Source organism: Polyodon spathula, chromosome 26 (genome assembly GCF_017654505.1).
Source record: "Polyodon spathula isolate WHYD16114869_AA chromosome 26, ASM1765450v1, whole genome shotgun sequence".
In the NCBI taxonomy this organism is placed as follows: domain Eukaryota; kingdom Metazoa; phylum Chordata; class Actinopteri; order Acipenseriformes; family Polyodontidae; genus Polyodon; species Polyodon spathula.
In genome coordinates this window covers 2700172-2717504 of record NC_054559.1, presented here as the reverse complement: position 1 = coordinate 2717504, position 17333 = coordinate 2700172, and the positions used below count along the sequence as shown (strand labels likewise).

At 42.0% G+C, this 17333-nt stretch overlaps 1 protein-coding gene across 1 annotated transcript; it reads right to left on the bottom strand.

Moving 5' to 3' along the window:
- Positions 1–3550: 3550 nt before the first annotated feature.
- Positions 3551–17300, bottom strand: LOC121300466 (jupiter microtubule associated homolog 2-like). Its single transcript, XM_041229040.1, has 5 exons — positions 17274–17300; positions 17088–17196; positions 6030–6172; positions 4747–4824; positions 3551–4486 (listed from the first exon to the last, which is right to left on the bottom strand). Exons 1-5 carry the CDS (start codon positions 17298–17300, stop codon positions 4358–4360), a joined length of 486 nt encoding a protein of 161 aa, XP_041084974.1. The 3' UTR covers positions 3551–4357.
- Positions 17301–17333: the final 33 nt, after the last annotated feature.

Below are 17333 nucleotides of genomic sequence, written 5' to 3'. Positions count from 1 at the left end.
TGAACTGGGTTAAAACAATCACAGATCCTGAATGTGTTGCAACCAAGCCGCGTGTGTAACCCATTTAGGCATGAAAGTGTTGGCGCAACTTTGGGACTGTATGTTTAACTGAACTAATTATTTTAGGTAATGCAAAGACTGCTTTTGAAAATCTCACCACAAAAGGCCGCTGATGACCATGAGAACTGTTAATTCCTAATAAAAATGATACTGCCTTACCGTGCAACATATACTTCTTAATACCATTATCACATCTAACAGTAAATCATATAATGTTTTTAATAAAATAAAGTGTGCCTACTTATTATTATTATTTTTTTTAAGGAGTGTAGAATTAACATTTTTATATATAATTTGCCAATTTTTCATAACATTAATGTGATATTGGGCTGTACAGAAAATTGACAGCGACGGTATTTAAAATATGCGGCTGAAAGTTCCACAACGCGCAACGCACTCTCACAACTAATCAGATATCGCAATTAATACTAAATTAACATTTATAAAATACTAACAGTTATCCTACAAAAAACACACACTATAAAGTGATGCATTCCAATTAACAAAATGTTTGTATGAGTCTGAAACCATATCCTGTTCTGCTATGAACGACTGGAAGCCTTAAAGTTGCTTGCAACTTGTAGTTTTATTTTGTATTTTAGACAGATATGTGTTGTGTCTCGCGGCGGCCCCCTACCCCACCCCCTCCAATTGTTATTAACCTTCCTTACAATTCTTCTACTTGTTCTTGGTGAAATAACCGTCTTTCTTGCAGACTAAGGGAGTCTTGTACTTGATAATAGAATAGCTGAAACTGGGATACTCAAATGCTTGGAAATATTCTTCTATCCTTCTCCAGCTTTTTGACAATAATTTTCTGCCTAAGGTCTTCAGATAGCGCTATACTTTTTTTCCCATATTTACTTACTGATAATGATGGTAATCATCCTATGCCTAACCCTTTTATACTCTAAGATTGTTCACCTACAAGCCAGCATTTTCTAGACTTGTCTAAAATTAGGTTCTGGATTATCATATTGAAATGTCTACCACCTTGTAGTAAATACTATTATAGCATCAAAAGGTATGTATACTTTAGAATTAGCATTTTTGGCGTTTTGCAAAACAATGATTGAATACATTTATCTCTTGTAACTTTTTTCCTCATCTACAAAAGCAAAACTATTGCTACAAAAGAGTTTTCCTAAAATTCTTTATTTGAGAAATGTCTAGAAATTACAAATTTCCATTGGGGTTCCATCCATCCATATAGAAGGTATAAACCACCACGGCTGTGCGGTTCCCATGATATATACCACGCCTGGGGGGGGGGTGATTATATATATATATATATATATATATATATATATATATATGATGGATTGCCCTCCAGTCACACGGTTTTCTTCTCCAAATAAATGCTTTAAACACAGGATGCCAGGAAACCTGTAGCGTGTTTATTGTTTACAATAATAAAAAGAAAAATAAACAAAACAAAATCAAACCTGTTCTCGGGCCCTATCTAAACAGTTCTTTATCTAACTAATAACAAGGCAGGCTAAGCATGCTCCCTCGTCCTCAAAACCAATTCACAATCCAAAACCGTAGACCAAATACCTTTTCCAATAGTTTGTTTTTCCAGTCTCACAATAATCCGCTTGCTCTCCAACTCTCCCAACCAAACTCCTACTATCACCCACACGAAACACAGACACTCACACCCTTTTAAACATTGAAGTATTTATTTTGGGAATGAGCAGTTCATGCAGCAGAATTGGGAGGGGATGCTGGACAGGGTGAACAGGAGGCTACAGAGCTGGCAGTGGCTCCTCTCTGTTATCCTTCTGGGGTCGTATCCATGCTTTGGCAAAGCTGGTGTGCCTGGATTCTTTCCTGGTTTTGTTAAATGATACCTGGTGCAGTTTTTTTGGAGCGGGCATCACTGGCTGCACCCAGCTGTTTTGTTCTCCCCCATGAAGAGGGAGGGCAGGGGCTCACTGACATTCCTAGCAGGATGGCAGCGTTTAGGCTGCAGGCTGCCCAGAGGCTGTTGTACACTCCACAGCTGAGCTGGAGAGATCTGGAATTTTGTTTATTGCAGAAGGCAGGGAAGCTGGGTTTTGACAGACATTTGTTTTTAATATCTCTTGATTGTTTTAGTGAGGCAGGGTTGGAGGGTTTTTTTTATAAGAATCTGTTAAATGCTTGGAGACTTTTAAAGATCACAAGGTCAGAAGAATCACAGAACACACAGTGGGTTTTTGAAGAGCCCATTTTTTAACCTCATTTTTAAATGTGAGGTTTTTAGCTCTGCTTTTTTATGGGTTGATTTTAACCTTTTTAGTTGGAAAGCCAGCAGGGTTTTAACCCCTGCACTGAATAATAGATCAGAGCATTTCCTGGAGAAGGTGCTAAGCGATCTCCAGGCATCCCCGTCCGACACTCTTCCAGTTTTTTGCCTATTTTAAAATGGTGCACGACCTGGACATTTTTGAGAGACGTTGGTGCATTTGGGAGGGGGGTTGTGCCGTGGGTGAGGAGGGAGAGCTTGTTCTGCTCATGTGAGAAACACTCTGAAAGACTGAGATCCCACTGAACTAGAACTTTTGAAACTGGAATGAAAAATGTTGGATCTGTTGTGTTTTGCACCAGTGTATTTTTTGTTTGTTTTGGCTTCTTTTTAAAGAGTGGCTTCATTTAATTTTTATATTGTATTCTATTTTATAGAATATAGGGAGTGTCTTCACATTTGCTAAAATGTGAATTTCCTTCCCAGTTTCAGAATCTTGTTTGACTCGAACAGGTTTTTCACAAGGACTTGCCTATACTTTGCACCATGCACTCTCCCCTCTATCCTGACAAGCTTCAGTCCCTGCTGAAGAGAAGCATCCCTATAACATGATGCTGCCACCACCATGCTTGATAGCTGCAATGGTGTTGACTGGGTGATGTGCAGTGTTGGGCTTGCGCCAGACGTAACGCTTGGAATTTAGACCAAAAAGTTCAATTTTTGTCTCGTCTGACCACTAAAACTTTTTCTACATCTCTGCAATATTATCTACATGCTTTCTTGCAAACTCCATACCCGCTTTAAGATGAGGCTTTTTCAGTAATGGCTTCTTTCTTGCCATCCGTCCATACAGGCCAGTTTTGTGTAGTGACCAGCTTATTGTTGATGTGTGAACACTGACTCCCATCTCAGACACAGAACTCTCTCAAGATCATCCGTCCGAGTGAAATCCCGATCCAGTTTCCTGCTTGCCCGGCTGCTCAGTTTGAGAGGGCGACCTGATCTGGGTAGCATCTTTGTGGTATGATGCATCTTCCACTTCTTAATGATGGACTCCTCTGTGCAGAGTGGGATAATCGGTGCCTTTGACATTTTCTTGTACCCTGCTCCTGCTCTGTGCCCCTCTACCACTTTATCCCAGACTTGTTTCAAAAGCTCCTTGGTCTTCATGGTTGCTTTGTTGGATCACTATTTGAGTTGCAGCTTGAAAGTCTTTATATACCTGAGGGAAATTATCTACAAGTTAAACCACTTTGAGTACACACAGGCTGAAACCATTTCACTGTGACCTTCAAACAAATCATTTGCACCTTAGCTGATTTAGGGCTAGTTACAGTAGCACTTTAAAAGTGACTCTCAAAAGTACGAAATGACAGTAGTTAAAAAAAAAAGTATGAACACAGGAATTTATTGAGATATACAGCACAAAAACAGATTTTTCTTATATGCTCGGTGCCAGCCAGGCACATTTGTATGTTATAAAAAACATGTATAAAGACTGGCACTTCGATAGACTGCGAGAACAGAAACTACTACTGCACAAATAAAACCCCTACATAAACTAGGGAACTACCCTACCACAAAGAATATTGTATTTATTTATTTTTTAAATAAACAGTGTACACATTGTCCTACAGGTTTAATGTGTTTGCAGCTTTTCATTTATAATACCACACTCTGTCTCTAGCCAGCAATGGTAAACAAAAACAAGCTAATAAACCAAAAAAGAATAAAGTCCTTGCTTTGGGCTCAAGTGCTTCCTGGTACTTGAACCGACTATAATAAGAGGAATGAGATTGGTCAGACTGGATTGTTCAGTGCCGGGGGAAGATGAAGGATACAGGGACGGCGATGCAGACTCCGTTCCAGCAGGGCTACAGCAGGCCGTTTCACTATAGAACATGACCTGAGGAACCTGCCTCCACCCTCCCGGGGTCACACGCAGGCAGGCAGAGACCAGCTGCTTCTGCCTTTTACATTACATTTATTAGTTCACATAGAGCTAAAGAGAAGAGAGCGGGAAACGGAAACACAGAGAGAGAGTGCAAAGACAATGGCTGGTTCTCGTTAGTAGAAGACAATGCTGGACTTGCCCCCAGGAGGCTGGATGACCTTGTTGTGAGCCAGGGGTCGAGGGCCCAGTCTAGGCTCGTGCTCATCTACACTAGGCTGAGTGGCTGCCTCCTGCTGCTTCTGCTAGCTCCTCTGTACCACACACTCCACTCCTAAAAAAGAAACAGCGCTCATGCTCAGGACAAACTTGTGGTCCTATCAGAAGATCTAGAACAAATAGAACACTCAAGAGGGCTTCTTACGATGGCTTATGCAGTGATACATTCTCAATCTGTTCAGGTTTAAATGTGTTCAATACATCAAGCCATGGAAATCAACACCCCAAATTACAATAGCATGGTTCGGACTACCGCTACAACAAGTTTGTCAGAGACAATATATACTTTGCCTATCTGTATAAAATAAGAGATATTGGTTTCACCTTTCTCCTCGGTTGACTTTCCCGCAAAGATGTTGGTATCCTGTGAAGCAGAGGTACAGTCATTGTGGCAACTGTTTCTATTGCGCTGCTGCAACTTCAAAATTACCCCATTTCACAAAGCGGAGACCGTCCCTCATTCATTTGAAACAAACAATCCAATCGCTCACTGATCTCTTGAAATATATTGATTTCTCACATGGATCTTGTCTTAATTGTCACCACCGTGCACAGATTTAACTAACAAGCTGTCCCTTGTAAACTAGTTACTTATGGGCATATCTTAGGATTGCAAAGTATTTGTTTGAGGGGGATACCTTTGGTTTGAATGTATGCATCTGTTTGTGTATGATGGGGAAAACACCTAATGTTTTACTAGGAAAAAAAAGGGTTTAAAAGGGGGTCTACGGCAGGGGCTCTAAAAGTAGGGGTCAGGAGGGTTACAGTCTATTGCACAGGTCTTTCAAAAGCAGACATAGCATTTGGGAAATCTGTCCTTTGCAATATATTTTCTGCTGGTAGTTTTTGTTCATAAAATACAAATGCACATTTAGTTCTTTCTAGAATTTAGTAAGAATTGGGCCAGATAAATTTTATTTAAAAAGGAGCAATAAACATCTTGACTCCCAATAGCTACCCAGGGGCTGTACATTGCTTTGTCTTGGTAAATTCAAACTAATTAATAATGTTATAGTATTGCATTATAATTTGAATAATGGAATATTATGTAATGTGTAACTTGGTGTGCAGCCTGTCGTGAATCAGAGTCAGTTTTGTTAGTACAGATATACAGAACAGCATGACTTATTGCAGGATTTATTCTTGAAATACTAAAAGTCAACGACAAACATTTCAACTAGATTTTAGTGGAAATGTTTCATTTGTCATCGAGTTGAGTATTTATTAAGTCAGCACTACCAAGTGTTTAACAGTGAGAGTATTGTATTGTAAGTATTGTACTCTATGCAGCAAACTAACCTTGCCAACTTTACACAACAATCATTCAACTCATTCTCTGCACAGCCAGGGACGCACTTACAGTAATATGGTGACCCTGTGGAGTTGCAATACAAAATCTACTATTAAGGTAGGCATCAGGGAATTTGATAGCTTGTTTGTGAGTGTGTGTATGCATGTGAGTGAGTGCATGCATGCAAATATGTGTGCGAGTGCATGCGAGCGAGTGCACGTGAGTGAGCATGCAAGTGCGAGTGAGCGTGTGTGCACGTGAGCGAGTGTGTCCCCCACCTTTGGCTTGTTGGGATGGATGGGAGCGATGGAGCTGCTCACTGAATCTCTGAAGATGTGGCTGGACTTTCCTCCGGGAGGGCGGGGGTGGTGCGGAGACTGGCTCAACTGCACCCCTCCAAATATCCCACTGTCTTTGCCGCCTGCAGACAGAGGTACATTACTGACTTCATTCCCACATGGCTTATTTACCATTTAAAATAAACAAGTGAAGAAACAGCTGCCTGGGTTTGTGTGGACCACTGTTCTCTAAAGCAGCAATCCACACAAACCCAAGTGGCTGTTTTAATTCCAGCTGACTGGCACATGTGGTCCCGATATCTAGGAAGAGAGAAGGCAGAACCAGGGAGAGGACAGTCCTGCCAAACTCTAGCACATGTCAAATAATGCAATCAAATCAGAAGAGCTAAACTATCTTTAAAGAAAGATAATCATAGGACACAGGAAAGAGATTAAAGAAATAGTTACAGCAAGGAAGGATTGAAAGAGAAGGCACATTTATTATTGTCCAAATAAAACGCAGCCAGGAGCATTTCTTGCAAAAGGAAAACAAAAAGGGCTGTGCTTCAAAGACCTTGTCAAATGTCCATAAAGGTAAAGTGTTCTATTCTAATCACAAAAACGCAGAATTGAAATATCAAAAGGGGTGGTACAGAACTATAACATGCCTGCCTGAGCCCTGATACTGTCCTGGAGACTGTTAAGCACCCTCCTTTCTTACTCGTGAAGAACTCCACCAGTATCTAATGGAGTTATTTCCCCTGGAAAGGCAGCAATACAACAAGCAGCATTGTTCACCTGATTGGTCTGCTGAAGCAAAACCCCTCCATGCTTTAATACTGTTACTAGCTGAAATACTTGTGATTTCTAAATGAAATCTCAATGAACACTGTTCATTGTTCCTTTCAATAGTTCACCATTCTATATCACTAAGTCAAATACAAAATAATGATAGAACACTGTAGTAATTTCTCCAAACATTATGCTTGTTAAAAAAGTACTAGTATGTCTTCGCTAAAATTTCCATACAAAGGGGATATAGCACACTTGATATTTTTCCATATTTTAGGAGAACTGTTATCCAATAATTTTAATGAAACTGTTATTTAGCAGACAGAGAATATCAGATTCTAGGGCTATCAAATTGCGTGGAGAATCACTTACCAAACTGGGATTAAATATTTCATTGACAATTTGTATTCTTATTATCTGTACACACTGTTGCTATAGTGCACATCATAGCCATCACACTGACGGCTCTAGTTTTTAGTTCAGCTGTTGCCAGTGGTTCAGATAAGCTGCATACCTGCCATTTATATGCATTAACAAATCCAAAATATGCATTAAATTTAAACTACAACACGCATTGAAATTTTGCTACACAGCTTGTCTACCTCCCCTCCCGCCTCTGCTAAAATTTGCACTAAACAACTACATCTCTCAGAATACAATGTCTTCACTTACTAGGAAACTACACCAGAAAAACCAACACATTACCCAATCTCTGGCTAGCCCTGCTGTCTTTGCAGCCATTCACTGTAAGAATAAGAAAAATGTGAAACTACACAGATTCAAGTGTAAAAACACCCCAGTCCAGCTACAAACTCAACTGGAACCATCATCAGAGGCAACTGTTGGAAAAAGATGTCTATAATATTAAACTCACTGTTTATAACTTATTAAAAACACGAGTTTAAGAATTTAATGTTAAAATAATGTAATTAAATTTGTCAGTGCGATATGGGTCAGTCTCCAATACCTGGTACTAGTAGGCATTGTAACATTTGTATCTATTATGAAAAGTTATTAAGATAAATGTTTTTAAATGTTTGTTACGTTACACACTCAGAAAAACATAAGTTAATAATTTATACCTGACATATTTAAGAAGCTTGGAATGGAATGGCAACCATTACCAAATGGGAAGAGCCCGCTCTGACCGCCAAACACTGAGCATATGTAAAAAAGCTGCCCAATCAGGGCCCTGCTGTGAGGGGGAAGTCCCACCCACCTCCTGCTGAAGAGAGACGTCCTCACAGTAACAAACAAACATATTGCCATTTTCTCTCTCTCTTCACCGAGACAGGTCACAGATTGCTTTGTGCTTTCTTTTTTTTTTGAATTTGGCTGATTTGTCATTTTTTATCGTAAGATTTAAAATTATCCACAGTAGAATCACGCTTTTGAGAGTTTTAGAGAGTGCGCCTACTAATTCTCGCATTAGTTTACTGACTAGAGCTGGTTTTGACCCCTCTTTTTAAGATTGGTAAGCGGCCATTACACTCTTTCACTGCACAAGTCTTTGTGTAGTTTTTCAGATACCGTGTGGAGAGCTGTTCTGGTGCTGTAAGGAGACCCCGCGGGCTTGTGTCGTCGTGCTCTGTGCCGATTTAAAATCGGCGACAGCGACCACAAAAACACCAAAACAGCTCGGGCCTAGTGCCCCTCTGAAGCCTCTGGCTCACCTAGCACGGCTGCGCTTGCCCTTGGCGAAAGTTCTCTAAACGAACTAAGCGCAGGAGAGCAGCCCTATCCCCAGCAGTCTCTCTCCCCAAGCCAAGGGAGAATGATGTCAGTGGTCCAAGGCCATCAGCTGAGGTCCTCTAGGACTCCCCCCGCTACAATGACCAGAGAGCTCTCCTGCACACCTGAGTCACCCTCCCCTTCCCCACCACCGGTACAGAGGAGGAGAGATGGTCACTGCCGAGGCAGTACTGCTCGAGGGGATTCTCACCAGGGGACAGGCGGTCGCCGCACAGGCACCGCTCCCCTTCCCCATGCAGGCGCAGATGATCCTCATAGGAGGCGCCCAAGCTCGGCTGAGTGGCGCTTTGCGGAGCTAGCGGAGACTGAAAGGGCACAGCAGACCATGCTAGAGACCCTACTAAAATCGCAGGACAACGTTGAGATCAGACGTCTTGGACCCAGCCACTTCCATCGGGCAGGCCACAGTTGAGGGCTCCTTACCGCCCCTGCCGCATGTGTAGCGGAGGGAAGAGTTCCGGGCGCTAAGCGTGCAGCTGCAGCCACGGACGTTCCCTGGCTGGCAGACCAGGAGGGAAAGGGGAACTGCTTCCTCCAGAAAAAAGGGCAACCACAGCAAGCCCTCCCTTTGTGCCAGGACTTCCTGGAATTGGTGCGCTCCTCCTGGAGCAACCCAATGTCTGCACCCTCAGCCTCCAGAACAGCAGAGTCTCTGCTACACACTGCAGGAGCCCAAGAAGCGGGCCTTGGCACATTCCCCACTATTGGGGACACAGTCACGGTTTTGGTGCAAGGTTCCACCTTCACCAAGGGGGATAAGGACCCAACCTGTCCCTCTAAGCCTTGCAGGATAACAGATGCCATGCTAAAGAAAGCGTACGCGTCGGCAGCGCTGTCAGAGCAGCGAACTCCATGGCTATGCTGGTGCTCTACCAGACAGGCTGCAGGAAAGATCCAGAGAGGCAGACACAGGGGAGCTCCAGGTGGTGGCAAAGGCGATGACTGACCTAATGGGGGAGTTAGGCCAGGCATCAGGTAGGTCGCTGGCGGCGAGGGTGGCCGCTCACCGACATTTGTGGCTGACGCATCCTTAAGTGGTGAAACAGATTTGGGAGAGGTTTTGTACCGGCACGAGTCAACCTCTTTGCCACAGCTGAGTCCACTCATTGCCCCCCTATGGTTCTCCATGGAGAGAGGCAGGGGCCCCCTGGGAGTGCGCTAGCTCACCCCTGGCCACAGGGGCTCTTGTATGCGTTTCCTCTGCTACCATTAATACCCCTGAAACTAGAGAGGATCAGGGTGGAGAGAGCACAGGTTTTGCTGTTTGCACCCAGATGGCCGAGATGCTCCTGGTTTGCTCTCCTCTCCGACATGTTGTCGGGTCAACCGTGGAAGCTCCCGCTGCGCAAGGACCTCCTGAGCCAAGCGGAGGGGCTATTATGGCACTCTAACCAAGCCCAGCTCCAACTCTGGGTTAGGCCGTTGAACTGAGCTGTCTATTCAGATGAGGTTTGCCAGATGCAGTAGTAGAAACACTACAGTCTGCTAGGGTGCCGAGCCCTAGAGCCCAGTACTCTTACAAATGGAAAGTTTTCCCAAGACTGGTGTATTGCCGAAGGTCACGATCCTGTGACCTGCCCTATTGAGATGATATTAACCACCTTACAACACCTGTTTGATGTAGAAAAATTAGCATCCACTTTGAAGGTATACTTTGCAGCGATATCAGTGTGCCATGACAAAATTGACTGTGTCCCCTGGGGCACATTTCCTGGCAGTGCAATTTCTTAAAGGGGCTCAGAGGTTTTGTCCTCCCATGAAAAGTATGGTCCCCAAGTGGGATCTAGAACTGGTACCTTATGGGCCCCCCCATTCGAGCCCTTGGTTTCAGTAGAACTGCGCCCTGTTTCCTTAAAGGTGGTGTTTTTAATAGCCATTACATCTGCCACACGAGTAAGTGAGCTTCATGTGTTGTCCATCGATGACACATGCATGGCTTTCACGGGAAATGACTTGCGGGTAACAGTAAGAACAAATCCAGCCTTTTTGCCAAAGGTGGCATCTCCATTCCATATTAACCAACCAGTGGTTTTGGAAACTTTCAGACCTCCCCTGCACGAGTCAGGAGGAGGACAGTAGACAACACACGCTATGTCCAGTTCTGCGCTGTTATCTGGATAAGACGGCGTCCTGGAGACAGTCCTACCAGCTGTTTGTCTGCTATGGGTCCCGCTCTAGAGGTCATGCCCTATCAAACCACATTCTAGAGCGCTGGTTGGCAGATGCTATTCGCTTGGCGTATGATCAGACGAACTCCCCTGTACTGGGGGACATTACGGCCCATCCTACCAGGGGCCAGGCAACTTCGTGGGCTTTCCTTCATGGCGCCTCCTTAGATAAGTTATGCAATGCTGCTACATGGACAGGTAGTCAAACATTTGCGTGTTTTTACCGCCTTGATGTTGCAAACCGAGCGAGACCCTCTCTGGGCCCTTAGGCGTCATGTGGTCTCCGATACGATCGCTGTGAGGCTGTACTGTCAGTAATCTGGAGTAGTAGCGTATTGCAATTTTCTTTCAAAATCATTGGTCAACTGGGGACACGACCTCGAAGGGTAATGGTTGTCATTCCACTTGAAAGGGAACATTAGGTTATTACCATGAGCCTGATTCCCTGAAAAAGAATGATAACCATTACCCTTCGAGGTCGTGTCCCCAGTTGACCTCTGATTTTGAAAGAAAATTGCAATATGCTACTGTGAGGACGTCCCTCTTCAGCAGGAGGTAGGAGGGACTTCCCCCTCGCAGCAGGGCCCTGATAGGGCAGCTTTTTTATATATGCTCAGCGATTGGCAGTCAGAGAGGGCTCTTCCCATTCGGTAATAGTTGTCATTCTGTTTCAGGGAACCAGGGTTATGGTAATAACCTAACGATTTGTGACATGATCGGTGCATTCGTCATGTACCTTGAATTAAGAAACTTTTGCTATATACTTTCAATGTTTTACTTTAGTGAAAAATAATTAAATACTGTGACAAACATAATGAGTTCTGGTTGTACATCTCTCTCCCGACCTGTGAGGATGCTAAGTAGTGAAAGGGGAAGTCTTTGGATGGGCTGGCCTGACAGTTCATTTCCAGGGTCAGGAAGTCTGTCAGCCTGCGTTGCAGGAACGTATTGACCAGGAAGGTAAACAATGTAGCAGCTGCAGGGAATAGGAGACAGCTGCAATCGTTTACAGAGGGGTCATGTGTGACAGCATAAAGGCGACGGAGTATCGTAAATCTTTTTCTTCGGTTAGTTTGAAATAAGAGACTGGAAGGACCATGAGAGACGCAGATAAAACTGTGTAAAAAAAGATATTTGTGAGTGTTTGGTTTGTTTGTTAGTAATCACTAGATGGCTAACATGAATCCGGAGCTGTTGCCTTGGGCCAGCCCTTAAACCAGATCAACACTGCACTACAAGTCACTGAAAATAAATTTATCACCCACCAAGAGCACTATTGCACCCTCCTGGACTGGTGACCGTAGCAAGTACTGTGGGGCAGGTAACGTGTGCGTATTGTTTTGGAACTGTTTGGAACCCTGTTTTCTGTTCTCCAGCTTTTACACATTGCTGTGTATAACCAGAGTTTATTATTTGGTCACCAGACCCGGATTTAAAAAAAAAAATAGAAATATATCTTTCCAAACTGGATTACAATTGTCTGTGATTATTCCTGCACTGCATCACCTCTGCACCTGTTCAATTAGCAGCCACTTTGCCACAAATACACTTCAAAAATATGCTGTATTTTGGACATACAGATAATTAAAATTCAGGTTTTGCACGTTACATATGGTGTCAATTACATCACAATAAAAATGTAAATATCTGTACGTTCAAAATGCAGTTCTTATTTTAAGAAATGTGTACGTTGGAGTTCTCAAATCTAAGATATTCATATCCAAGACACCATTTTAAATGACCTACTCCATGCTGGAGTCAATACCACGATCTGTAATGTTTGTACACCAGTTTGTGAAAATGTCCATACTTCTCAGAATTCAGTAATCCAGTGTTTTTTGACGATCACAAGTTTATTATTTATTATTACGTTGTCATTCATTGCTCAAAGCAGGAATCTGTTTTAATAAAAGATTGGGGGGGGGGGGGGGGGGCGGACAGGTATGTTTTGAAATTAAATAACAGTATTTCAACAATGTATTGTCTTTGTTAATTACAAAGTGTTACAAGTATTAGTGGGCAATCAGGTATCAAAGAGAGAAATAGAAATAAACATTGCTAAGGGAGCTAAAATCAATTCCAAAATGTTTTTCCAATATTACAACAGCAAGAGAACATTCAAAGAGGAGATTAAATGTTTAAGAGATACAAATGGCAAAATCGTAGAGGAAGAAAAAAAAATAGCAAATATGTTAAATGATTACTTTTCACAAGTTTTTACAAAGGAAGATACTGACAACATGCCCCACATGTCATCCAGTTCCTATCCAGTTTTAAATAACTTTAGCATAACTGAGGCAGAAGTGTTAAAGGGACTAGGAGCTCTTAAAATAAACAAATCCCCTGGGCCGGATGAGATCCTCCCAGTAGTACTCAAAGAAATGAAAGAAGTAATTTACAAACCGCTAACCAAGATCATGCAGCAGTCTCTTGACACAGGGGTGGTACCGACAGACTGGAAAATTGCAAACGTAATACCGATCCACAAAAAGGGAAACAAAACTGAACCAGGTAACTACAGACCAGTAAGCCTGACTTCTATTATATGCAAACTTATGGAAACTATAATAAGATCCAAAATGGAAAATTACCTATATGGTAACAGGGTACTGGGAGACAGTCAACATGGTTTTAGGAAGGGGAGATCGTGCCTAACTAACTTGCTTGATTTTTTTGAGGATGCAACATCGATAATGGATAATTGCAAAGCATATGACATGGTTTATTTAGATTTCCAGAAAGCTTTTGACAAAGTCCCGCACAAAAGATTAATTCTCAAACTGAACGCAGTTGGGATTCAAGGAAACGCATGTACATGGATTAGGGAGTGGTTAACATGTAGAAAACAGAAAGTACTGATTAGAGGAAAAACCTCAGAATGGAGTGTGGTAACCAGTGGTGTACCACAGGGATCAGTATTAGGTCCTCTGCTATTCCTAATCTACATTAATGATTTAGATTCTGGTATAGTAAGCAAACTTGTTAAATTTGCAGACGACACAAAAAGTAGGAGGAGTGGCAAACACTGTTGCAGCAGCAAAGGTCATTCAAAATGATCTAGACAAGATTCAGAACTGGGCAGACACATGGCAAATGACATTTAATAGAGAAAAGTGTAAGGTACTGCACGCAGGAAATAAAAATGTACATTATAAATATCATATGGGAGATATTGAAATTGGAGAAGGAATCTATGAAAAAGACCTAGGAGTTTTTGTTGACTCAGAAATGTCTTCATCTAGGCAATGTGGGGAAGCTATAAAAAAGGCTAACAAGATGCTCGGATACATTGTGAAAAGTGTTGAATTTAAATCAAGGGAAGTAATGTTAAAACTGTACAATGCACTTGTAAGACCTCATCTTGAATATTGTGTGCAGTTCTGGTCACCTCGCTATAAAAAAGATATTGCTGCTCTAGAAAGAGTGCAAAGAAGAGCGACCAGAATTATTCCGGGCTTAAAAGGCATGTCATATGCAGACAGGCTAAAAGAATTGAATCTGTTCAGTCTTGAACAAAGAAGACTACGTGGCGACCTAATTCAAGCATTCAAAATTCTAAAAGGTATTGATAGTGTCGACCCAAGGGACTTTTTCAGCCTGAAAAAAGAAACAAGGACCAGGGGTCACAAATGGAGTTTAGAAAAAGGGGCATTCAGAACAGAAAATAGGAGACACTTTTTTACACAGAGAATTGTGAGGGTCTGGAATCAACTCCCCAGTAATGTTGTTGAAGCTGACACCCTGGGATCCTTCAAGAAGCTGCTTGATGAGATTTTGGGATCAATAAGCTACTAACAACCAAACGAGCAAGATGGGCCGAATGGCCTCCTCTCGTTTGTAAACTTTCTTATGTTCTTATGTTCTAATTGACAAAATAATCACTATAATAAATACATTATAAGTAAATGGGTTGCAGGGTAACCAAGACAAAAGCAGAGCATGCTTCTGTTACACTGCAAGGTACAATTACATTTAGCTTGAATTTACTATTAAACGGTTTACTGCATTCTTCCACTTCTTAATGATGGACTTCACTGTGCTGAGAGGGTCATACCACCCAGATGCTACCCAGATCAGGTCGCCCTCCCAAACTAAGCAGCTGGGCAAGCAGGAAACTGGTTTGGAGCAGACAGCACGTATGGAGTTTGCGAAAAAGCATGTAGATGATACTGCAGACATGTGGAAAAAAGGTTTTGTGGTCAGACTAGACAGGTCTAAATTCCAAGGCTTCTCTGAACAATGCCCTTCTTACTCGGCTGCTCAGTTTGGGAGGATGGCCTGCTCCAAGCAGATTCTGGGTAGTGCCGTATACCTTCCACTTGTTAATAATTGGCTTGACTGTGCTCCAATGACTATGAAATCTTTTTATACCCCTCCCCTGATCTGTCCCTTTCCACAACTTTATCCCGGAGTTGTATTACAACTGTGGAACAGTTGTATTTAATCTGAAATCTTGTGAACCACTTTTATTGCACACAGATGGACTCCTTTTAACTACCTGTGTGAATTCTGAAGGCAACTGGCTGCACCTGAGCTTATTTAGGAGTGTCATAGCAAAGGGGGTGAATACTTATCTAGTGAAGACTTTTCAGGTTTTTATTTTTAAATTAATTTGTTCACGCTGACCACATTAAAACAAAGAAATAAAAATATATGCTTGCAGCAGTGTCTGCTTCTTTCAGACTGTACACAAGACCTACACAGGGAATACAAGTCCATGCTATGTAAGGCATGTTTGCCATGCTATTTGGTCATGTTTGCTATTAAAAAGAGACCGTACAGGTTGAAAATTTCTGGATGTCAATAAATAACTGCAAATATATAAATGATAATTATTGCTGGTTTTCACATGTACTATTTTCTGAAAGATCCTTGATAATAAAATGTTACTTGAAGCTTTGCATGTAACAGGCACCATGGTGACCATGTTACGCCCATATTTAATATAAAAATATTCCTTTCAAGACAGGTAAATATTAGGACAATAAACAACATTTAAAAATGGTGATGTCTTGGAACCACAGATGAGTAAGTTCCAGTTGTATTTCTGTATAATAACACAATATTGAATGAGCAATTATCTTGTAAAAGGTTAAATGTGTAGAATCACATGCTGCCTCTTGTCCACAAGGCATTTTACTCTCAAATTCTAGGGGGTTGAATCAGTGTCTAATTAAGTTTTAAAAATGTGGAGGTCAAGCCACTCACTTTCTGGGCTATGCAGATTAAAGTCCATGTCTGCCTTCTCCATGACCAGCATGCCGCTTATGTAGAAGTGCCTATGCTTGCATTGCAACATTGAGTGATTGCATACTGCCAGCTGAAAGTAGGGGTTCGGTAGAGCGGTCAGTTCGCAGGTTTGGGGTTCTACAGTACCATCTGACCAGCTTTTGTACATGTATTTTTGATTTGCACCTGTAATTACAAGTACTAATCAAAAATACGAGTACACAAAAAAAGTTGAACATTCCACCTACACATTTCACCAGCATGCAGCCACTCCCTTCCCTTCTACCAGCAATGCAAGGTTCTGGACGCATACTCATCTACTGTTTCCCCAAATCAATATCCTGTCCTGGACGTATTTTTGACGCTCTACCCAACTCGTAACTGTGATTTGTATCCATATTTTTTATTTGAACTCGTAATTTCCTGATTTGCACTCTGTTATTTTTTGTACTGGTATTTTAGATTTGTAATTACAAGTACAAATTAATTTTACGCATAATAATATTTTTGACAGTGATATCCCTCCGTAGCAGTTTTTTGCAGATAGTACGGTAACCTCACATTCTTCAGTGAATTAACACAAGCAGTTTTGTTTACTATATTTATGGAATGCAAATATAACGTAGCTTGGCCACACTCCTAAAACATGTCGGTTTCTAAACACAACTTAAAACTAATACAATCCCCCCACAAAACAGCCAGACGAGACCTTACTCACCAAGCCGTAATGTCGGCGTGCTACTAGCGAGTACTCATTTTTACTTAGAAACTTACGCAGGACTAAAATACTAAAAACAAACAAACAAACAAACAGAAAAAAAAAGCAATCCGTGTGCTGTGCTGTGCTGTGCTGTGCTGTGCTGTGCTGTGCCGTGTCGGTAATTATCGAAATACTTTGAATGCACTGTAATTAAATTACGCCAGAGGTGACAAATCACACATCTTTGTTTAAAAAAAAAAACAAAAAAAAAACATTATGATTTGTTATTTCCGCTGTCATTCACACTTGCATAGTCCTGTAGTGAGCTGTGTGTGTTTCTCCTAAAAAGGTCGTTGATAGGTGGAATTGCAGCCTTAGCAAACAGTCCAGAGATGATAGACAGAGGAGAGGTAATACCTTTTGTTGGACTAGCATAGGAGAAACCAAACAACGTCGTCGGACCAGGTTGAATCAACACAGTCACCCCATCAGCTCTTAGTGCTGTGCCGACATTTCTGCCAGGCCCCTAACCCGTTCATTTATTGGCCGGTTTGCTTGTCAGTCTCGCTTGTTGCCAGGGTGGAACAACCAGCCAATCTGTACCATGGAGACGTAGTCAGGGACACCCATAATGAATGAGAGAGATGATCACTTTCTGCATAG

Bases quoted from the DNA above. Each gene is read 5' to 3' on its own strand.
- LOC121300466 (XM_041229040.1), bottom strand. From the start codon at position 17,300: ATGGGTGTCCCTGACTACGTCTCCATG. The intron at 6,173-17,087 runs GTATTACCTCTC...CTCTGTCTGCAG, and splicing joins CTATGCTAGTCCAACAAAAG to GCGGCAAAGACAGTGGGATA. The intron at 4,825-6,029 runs GTGGGGGACACA...TCTGCTTCACAG, and splicing joins TCCATCCCAACAAGCCAAAG to GATACCAACATCTTTGCGGG.